The sequence below is a fragment of the Psammomys obesus genome, unplaced genomic scaffold, assembly GCF_907164565.1.
Source record: "Psammomys obesus unplaced genomic scaffold, mPsaObe1.curated_primary_1811, whole genome shotgun sequence".
Taxonomy (NCBI): domain Eukaryota; kingdom Metazoa; phylum Chordata; class Mammalia; order Rodentia; family Muridae; genus Psammomys; species Psammomys obesus.
In genome coordinates, this window is record NW_026590663.1 from 8,281,819 (window position 1) to 8,291,115 (window position 9,297).

The 9,297-nt window shown below is 45.3% G+C and overlaps 1 protein-coding gene across 3 annotated transcripts in view; it reads left to right on the forward strand.

Moving 5' to 3' along the window:
• The window catches only part of Calu (calumenin), a 26,088-nt gene extending 17,336 nt beyond the window's left edge, over window positions 1-8,752 (forward strand). For all 3 annotated transcript variants that reach the window (XM_055608159.1, XM_055608160.1, XM_055608161.1), the window contains exons 4-7: window positions 722-888; window positions 1,747-1,807; window positions 5,991-6,190; window positions 6,548-8,752. In XM_055608159.1, the coding sequence (XP_055464134.1) occupies window positions 722-888; window positions 1,747-1,807; window positions 5,991-6,190; window positions 6,548-6,652 (533 nt within the window). In that variant the 3' untranslated portion in view covers window positions 6,653-8,752. The remainder of the gene's footprint in view (window positions 1-721; window positions 889-1,746; window positions 1,808-5,990; window positions 6,191-6,547) is intronic.
• Window positions 8,753-9,297: the final 545 nt, after the last annotated feature.

The window sequence follows — 9,297 nt, forward strand, 5'->3', positions numbered from 1 at the left end:
TGTGTGTGTGTGTGTGTGTGTGTGTGTGTGTGTGTGTGTGTGTGTGTTTCTTGTTTAAAGTTTTTATAACCACCTATAAGGCAGGCACAATCTTATGTTACAGACGAGGAGACTGAGGTACAGTTAAGTTTCTTGCCCAAGACCTGGAGAGTTGGCTGTGCACTGAAGAGCCCTTGTTCTTGAAGAGGACCTGGGTTTGAGTCCCAGCACCCACGTGGTGCCTCACGGCCATCTGTACCTCCAGCCCCGAGAGATCCGCTGTTCTCTTCCGACTTCTGCAAGCGCCAGGCACATACGTGGTGCACACGCACACGTGCAGGAAAACACTCCCTGCACATAAACAATAAAGAAAGGTGTTGCTTACCGAGGCCGCGTAGCCAGAGGTGGTAATCTCGCGCCTAGGCAGTGTTTAGGTCCCCACTGCCTCCCAGATAGAGCTAGGAACTTCAAGCCTTCTATTACCTGATCGCCACCAGCAGTGATTAAACGGCCCGCAGTCAAGTTGCTCCGTGTCAACCGGCAGCCCTTACCTTCAGCCTGCACTAATGAGGTGTGCCACTGCGGCTTTAATCCAAACCAAGTGCCTTTCTTCTGCTGCTTCTACATTCAAAAGCCATTCCCTCGTGCTTGGCTCAACGTCGCCTGGGTGTTCATTGTTTGCTTTATCCACTTGTATTTTCTGGAAGCCTTTTAAGACTTTCCTTACATTTGTGTTTTCTAGATGATCCTGACCCTGATGACGGATTTAATTACAAACAGATGATGGTTAGAGATGAGCGGAGGTTTAAGATGGCAGACCAGGATGGAGACCTCATTGCCACAAAGGAGGAGTTTACAGCCTTCCTGCACCCGGAGGAGTATGACTACATGAAAGACATAGTTGTGCAGGTGGGCAAGACGAGGCGTCCCCACAGCAGCCCAGCCTCTCCTGCTGCTTACTCTGCTCTGTGGTGGAGCAGTGGCCTGCTGTGCCCAAGCCTGGATGCAGACGCTAAGCAGCATCATGGCTGAGTGCTTTACGCTTATCATAGCACTGTCCGTCAGAAATGTACTTTTCCATTTCATTGGGGTTTCATGAAGTTAAGAATCAAAGGAAACCATTTTCTTTCAAGTATCCTATGATTGATGTTCAGAAGTCGAGTAATGACGTGATCCTCGAAAGTTCTCACAGAAGGCAGTTTACTGACAGTGTAGAGGCCTCTCCCTAATTAACCAAAGGACTCATAGTTAGGATAGACAGAAGCAGGAAAATTGCTAAGGTTTAAGTTTTCTAACTAGAAGAATATGAGTTTCCTTTTCTTTCTTTCTTCCTTTGTTTTGTTTGGGTTTGGGGTTTTTAGTTTGGGTTTGTTTTTCGAGACAGGGTTTCTCTGTGTAGCCTTGGCTGTCCTAGACTCGCTTTGTAGAAAAGGCTGGTCTCGAACTCAATATAGCTCCACCTGGCTCCCTGAGTGCTGGGATTACAGGTGTGCGCTGCTGCGCCTGGCTTGCTTTTGTTTTGTGTGCCTTTGTGGCTGGCTGGCTGGCTGGCTTGGAGTTGGGCTATCACTCCATGTCTCTGGCCTGGATTTGCAGTGTGGGCTGGCGTGACCTTCTACTTGGGAATGAGCATTGCTCCTCTGATCCTCCTGTCTCTGACCTCCCAGGCGTCTGCGATTACAGCTGTGTGTTGTCTTCCATACACACATACTGTCTTCTAGACAGTTCAGTGAGAAACTAACACTCCTTCTACTCTTTCCTACTCAGGAAACCATGGAGGATATAGACAAGAATGGTGATGGCTTCATTGATCTAGAAGAATATATTGGTAAGACTCCTGTTCACAGTGTCCTTGTAATCATGCCTGGAAACAGTTTATCTCACGGGTTAACTCAATACGCTGTGAAGCCAGAGTGACGGGATGACTAGTGGAACCTGAGCTGCAGGGACCTCAGTTTGGTTCCCGGCACCCACGCTGGGTTATGTCTCAAAACTGCCCATAACTCTCACTTCAGAGAACCTGATGCCCTCGTTTGCCCTCCGTAGCCACCTGTACTCATGCATGCACAGACCTTCACAAAGACACACACATACATGCATACACACATAAAAAAGAAAGCATATCAAAAAAACTGACGGAAAAGCCAGGCGTGGTAATGCAGTCCTGGGATCTCAGCACTAGGCAGGAAGCTGTAAGAACAAGAAGAGGAGGCCTTGGCCAGTCTGGAGTAGGTGGAGCAGGAAGGACCAGGGCATGGGCGGCCAGGCAGCGATTCCCTGTCCGTGCTGCGCACGTCTTCTGTCTCAGTTCCCTCAGAGGTTCCCATTTCAGTTAGGGAGTTTATTTCAGTTGTCTCTGGGGGAGCAGCAGGGATGCTACAAATGAAACTTGAGGGGATTGGAAAGATTTTTTATTTGAAGTTTGTATGTATGTAATGCTGTATCCTAAGCACATCTGCTCCCTGCTTCTCTGTGACTTGTTTTTATCATCCTGAGAATAATTTTGCTAATTGCTTTATAATTAACCGATGTCTGTTACAAATGGCATTCTGTTTTGAAACGTACTTATTTTTTTTTTTCCTAATACACATCTTTTGTTATATTGAGAACAGGGTCTTACCGCCTTGAGTTTGTAACCATTTCAGTTGTTCTGTATCTGTTCCTGTTACTAATACCTTATCAAATGAATAGTTTGTGGCTATTTTCTCCCTCTCTGCAGAGTTGTCTCTTTCCTCTGTCTCTTGCCTTGCTGTGCAGAAGCTTTGTCGTTGTGCATGACTTCATGTGGTGTCTGTGTTTTGGAGTCTTAGACAAGGCATCCTTGCATGTACAGGTCTCGCGCCTATGTACTTCTCCTGATCCTACAGTTAGAGTTTTGTGTTTAGGTTTGATTTTGTCAGTCTTGTATAGAGGGACATCCAGATTTCCAAGTACCATTTCTTGAAGACGTTATTCTTTCTTTATTGAGAAACTTGTGGCCATAGATACATAGATTTATTTTGGGTTCTCAGTTCTTATTTTTTTTTGGGGGGGGGGGGGGGGGTTGGGTTGGGTTGGTTTTCCGAGACAGGGCTTGTTTGTTTATTTGTTTCTCTGTGTAGCCTCGCCTGTCCTGCACTCACTTTGTAGAATTTCAAGGCTGACCTTGAACTCACAGAGATCTGCCTGCCTAAGTGCTGGGATCACAGGGGTGTGCCACCTGGCCTGGCTGGTTTCTCAGTTCTGTTGTCCTCTACATTTGTACTTGCTGGTAGCATCTTCTCTAGTGAGTTTCTGTTTTGTTTTTCAGTCTCTGATTATCACCTCAGGTATTAAAGTATTACACCTGAAGGGGTGTCTTAAGGCTTGCCTGTTGCTGTCACTAAGCTGAGCTGGCCATGTTGCTCCTTTACTTGGATATTCTTTTATCACCGCTGCTACAGAAAGGATGAACAGTGACAGTTTTTTGTGAAATGATTGAGTTTCATCATGATGATATCTTGTTTTCTTAATACAAATTGATGTTTGCCAGGTTTTCTACATTTAAATTTTAAGTATTCTTGGTTTTGGCCTTTTGTTACTACAGTAAAAATTGAGTTCCCCATTTAAAACTTCTGAAGCAGAGAAATTGAGGCTTCTTCCAATAAGTAATATCACTTGCAAGCACTGAGGCCAGATAAGGAGATGGAGGTTTCCTATGTCCTGCAGATCCAGGAGCAGAGCAAACCCATTTTGAAGCTGCAAAACAAGAGAGCATGTGTCATTTTCTTTTGCAAGTCAGTAACTAGTGCAGGCTTTTGCAACTGGAGTGCTGGGATTGATGGACCTCATATTCTGTCTCCAACAGTAGTGTCCAGTTTGTAGGCATGTACCAGTTTCTGCTGGCTAGGAAAGACCTAAAGAAAGGTGATGGAGCTTCTGTCCAACCCTTACTCCCTGTCTAATCTGGCCCAGATCCTAATCATTTTTCCTTTCTGTCTGTCAGCACTTCCTTAAGTATCTGCATGATGCATTTATACTTCTAAACTTTTTAAAGATAGTCTGAACCAAAACCTTAATTCCTTAGTCTTACTGGTGGATTGAACACTTTTTAAATGAAGTAAAATACTTTCCTCATCTTTACTCATATATCTTTACACTGTGCTTATATGGTATAGTTTAGCTTCTGTTTTTGTTTTTGTTCTTGGAAACAGGGCCTTGCTGTGTATCAAGGCCTCACACTTGTGATTCTCCTGGCTCTGCCTTCAGAGGACTGGGATTGTAGGTGTGCACACAGTTGTCCTGTAATACTCGATGAGACATCTTAACATAATAAACTGGGCGTGGTGGCCCCTGCCCGTTATCCAGCACTTAGGAGGCTGAGGCAGGGGGACTTGGTCACAAAATGGACAAGAAATAGTGCTGTCTTGAAAATAAAAATAGAAGCCATTCTCCACTATTTGGATTTTATTTATTTTTACTTTTTGCAAACTTGTGTTTTTCCTTTATTCATTTTATCTTGAGTGTTTTAATTATCTTGACATAATTACTTTCAAGTGTATTATGTATTTAGATTGAAATATCAGAAGGCTTGTTTTCCAGAGTAAAACTTAGTCTTAAGTGTCTCACAGATGAAATTACTCTTAAAATGTAAAGACAGAGCTGAATAGTTGGACAGGTGATCACAGCCCTGGAAGACTGAAGCAGGAAACTCTAGTTTGAGGCCTGTCTGGACTAAGAACCTGTCTCAAAACCAGGAACAAAATGGCACCTACTATATGCGTGTTGCTTTCATGTAAAACAAATTTATCTTAAATTTTTCAAGTATCTTTCTATTTGTAAATGACAGTTGTATGTCACTACCCTGAGTAGATGGCTCAGTGGTTAAAGCTGCTCTTGCAGAGGACCCAAATTTGCTCCCAGAACCCACTTAGGACAGCTCACCACTTAGCTCCAGAGAACCTGATACTGAAGTCTGTAGGCTGCACAGACTCACACACACGTACACACATAATTTCAAATAGAATCTTTTTTTTTTTTTTTTTAAGAAGAGGAAGTACCTGAAGCCTTTGTGACAGCCATGCTCCTTTGTTCTCCCAGCTTTTTAGTTACATGCCAAAATTTGTGGTATGATTCATCATCAGAATTGTTTTTAATGATCTTGTGGCTCAAATTCTGAGTCTCAGTTTTGGTTTTGGTGGGTTTTTTGTTTTGTTTTGTTTTACACATAAAAAATTAGAAACCTCTTGCCATGTGAAAGCATTTATTATTTTCCTGGTCATCTGCTTTCTCAAGACCAACACCAGTGTTTGTAACTCATCTATCTCTAGAGCTTCGTACACTTGATTACGTTTCATTACAGGCGAGGAAAGAGGAAAGGGGGACGGACGCTAGGCAGAGGCCTTAAGAGCCATGCCACATTCTTAGACAGTTACGTTTTTAAAAATATATATGTGCAGTTAAGAATTGGGAATTTGATTCTCTCATGCCTGTCCTTTCTCAGTGTACTCTTGAGAGTGTCTATCTTTGCTTGTTGTGACCAAAGACCACTGGCACAGTGCACTTATGTAGGTGTTAGCCAGTCAGGAAGTTTCCTTGAGAATTTAGGACTTTACCTCCTTAAACAGTGGTCCAGTATGATTAACCACTTGGGGTGAAATGCAGTGCAGTAAGCAAGGGGGTCTCAGTTGGTATTAGCTTGCTTATTTTTTATTTTGAGACAAGTTCTCATGTAGCCCAAGGTAGCCTTGAACTCCCACCTCAGCCTTCCCACGTGCTGAGCTTAATATACATGCAGCACCCATTTCCACGTCACCTCCTTATTTTTGCTTGAAAAAATACAAACTCTTCACTTTCCTGCTGCTCAGTCAGCAGCTGGAAATGCAGTTGTTGAAAGATCAGCAGTTAATCCACAAGACAAACACCGTGCTTCCTAATGTCTCTCCAGCCTAAGCTGTGTGGCTGCTGCTGGCTGCCGAGAAGGGCCAAGGCAGGCCAGCCAAGGCAGCCGTGGGAACAGGCTGATTCTTCTGTTGTCACACGTCTGCACACAGGTGATATGTACAGCCATGATGGAAATGCTGATGAGCCAGAGTGGGTGAAGACAGAGCGAGAGCAGTTTGTTGAGTTTCGAGATAAGAACCGCGATGGGAAGATGGACAAGGAGGAGACCAAGGACTGGATCCTCCCTTCCGACTATGACCACGCAGAGGCAGAAGCCAGGCATCTGGTCTATGAGTCAGACCAGAACAAGGTACGTCACTCCAGGCTCGAGCAGTCTGGCGATGCTCAAAGTCTTTCTAGGGACTTCTGACTTTCTCCCTTGAGATAGAATCTCCTGTAGCCCAGACTAGCCTTGAACAACCTTTCTGTCCAGCTTTCCTAGTACAGGGCTGAAACCCAGGACCTCGATGCTAGGCAAGCACCTTACCGCTGAACTGTAGTCCTACTCACTAGTGACTTGACTGCTGAGAAAAGATGCCAGTGTGTGTGTGTGTGTGTATGAAGGAGGGATAGTGGATAATGTGTTCGCATGTAGAGGGAACTAGGGCAGTCTTTTTGAATGTGGAGTGGCAAGGAGATGTGTCACTGTTGTCCGCTCTGTTTCCAGGATGGCAAGCTCACCAAGGAGGAGATTGTCGACAAGTATGATTTATTTGTGGGCAGCCAGGCCACAGATTTCGGGGAGGCCCTAGTACGGCACGATGAGTTCTGAGCTGCAGACAGAGGGGCCTGCCTTTCTTCCAAATAATTTATTTTTACAGCTCTGGTTCACAGAAATTGTTTGCGCTACTAAGACTGTTATCACAAACTTTTTAAGACGTGAAAAGGCGTATTGAGATAATGAAAATCACCCCGTCCCCATTCCTGTCCCCTCTGAGGACCGGAGGGACCCGCGCCTCTAAAGAACACCTGAGTAGGACGCCCGTGTGTGTAGGTTACACTTTGTCTGGTGCATAACATGGTGTGCTTAGTTTATATTGCTCTCTAGTTGGGAGTGTAATATGAAGGATAAAGATCCTCCGCCCACACCTGTAGGCAGACATCAGCCTTGACTCTTTCTCAACCCCTTACCACATATTTTTATAATTCTCACTTAACTAATTTTTTTAAAAGCCTGAGGTAATAAATGTTCAGAAGAGGAAAGAAAGGAAAATCATGAACTCCATGATTTATGTTTAGAGATAGTGCTTTTTCTTATCTGATGTAGCTGTTCGGCTGCCACAGGCCCAGCCCCCGCGCCTGCCATCAACCAGGCAAAGGGTGGACCCTGTGCTGTAACGAGGCCTGACGCAGCCTGACTTCCCCCTTCCCCCTTTAGGACTGGCAGTTTGCTAATTCTGTCAAGCACAGCTGCGGTGGGAGAATTAGGGCCACTGTGCTAAAGTCAGTCAAGATGCATGTGACTTCTTCTGAGGGCCATTTCCAGCTCTTCGCAGAGCTTTTCCATCTAGAAACAGCTGGGAATCGAAAGGAAAAACTGTGTGCAGGGCACGCATTTTACTCCTATTGTGCGCCTTTTGAAGTCACTGTAGTCCCGGCCACGCCTTCCGAAGAATTAATCTTGGCTTTTACTGCTGTTAAAATTGACTTTTTCCAGTCATGCCATTGAAAGTGCCTTGAACAGGAAAATTGACCACTGAATGGAGATTCGATTATGAAACCATAAGGTCAATGATTTGGGCACCTCACATGGAAGCATTTACCCTGATCCAGGGGGATTCCTCCCTTCCTTTTCTCTGGTGGACAGCAGATACATCGCAGTGTTAGTTACAAGCTTGGTCGCAGTGTTCTTACCCTGTGGGCTGGTTTCTAAAAGCCTCCTTGCTGCTGATTGACCAGGGATCCTCATACCTCAGAATGCAGACCACTCTTCACCAGGCCTCTGTTTACCAGAGCTTGAGCTGTGACTCAAGGACAGAAGGACCTACAGGGGCGCTTTGGTTTGAGGACCACTGCTCACCCTTCCTGTCTTTAACCCATTTTATCATCTATCCCCTTTTCTCTCTGACATAAAAGGTGGGTAGGAGGGTCATGGGTCATCAGGTTGCCATCCTTATAAAAAAAAAAAAATAATAATCTGTTGCTAGCTCCATTTACCCACATTTTAGACTCTTGCTGATGGGCCTCCTAAGAATTATTATACTCCAAGTCTTTAACCCTCAGGTTACTAAGATAAATATATGTCTGTATAATCTGTATTATTTCCTGTATCTCTGAATAATACATTCAGGCGGTGCTGGGTGATGGTCACATCTGAACCTGGACCTACCCTCTGGTCTTCCACAGTCCCGCTGAGTGGGCTGCTTGGTGTGGTGAAGAGCCCGGTGTGGGGTAGTTTTCACCCAGCCGTTTTAACCCCAGTGAAGGAGCAGTGACCATCCTCTGCCTTCCAGAGCCTCGACTCTGTTGCTAAGGAGACCAGAGGTGTTACTGCCACCAACCCTGGCTGAGGACGGCTGCGCCATACCCTGTGTGGCAAGAGGGCCTTCCAGCCAGCTCATCAGGTGCACAGAGCCTGACTGGCAGAAAGTCACACACTCAAGCAGCAGGCCAAGGGTGCTAGGATGGCATATTCTGGACAGGCTCTCATCTCCACGAGCCCCACACAGTGTTGGGGTTTGGGTTTCTGGTTTAAATCGAGTCTGAGGCAGTGAGCAATGGCTGCACGTCCATAGGGTATGCTCTGTGAATGTTAAGCTCTCTTGAATTTGAGTATTGGTTCTTTCTTTATAGAGTGTAAACCAAGTTTCATATTCTGTAATGCAAACAGGTGCCTATCTGTTTCTGAATAAAACTGTTTACATTCATCAGAGGTGTGTGTGTCTTCATTCTCTTAGAAATGTGATTGTGTTCACGGCCAGCCAAGGCTATGTAGTTAGACCCTGTCTCAAGAAACCAGGAAGGGGCTGGAGAGATGGCTCAGCAGTTAAGAGCACTGCTCTTCCAGAAGGCCTGGGGTCAGTTTCTCACACCTCACAAAGACACCCATACAGGCGGGGCACCAGTGCACATGAAGTAAAAATAAGTCGTTAGAAACCAAAAAGAAAGGAAGAAATGGGATTGTAGCTTGGCATTCTGTGTTGTAAAGTGTCACAGAAAAGGGTTTTTGCAGAAGGCCTACCAGGCCCCCCAGCCTGAGAGGAAGCGTTGCCTTCTCCCTCGCGCTCAGTCCTTTTCTGATCCTGAGGTTTCTGGTTTCTTCTCGCAGCTATGACTTTCCTGCTTTCCAGTGCCTGATACTGACCCAGCCTTTCTTGGCTATAACTGAACACACATGGATCTTGGTTTTCATTTCAAAGGCGCTCTGCTCCTTTTCCAGGAGCAGCAGGTGTAGGGAGAGTGGAATAATTATGTTTT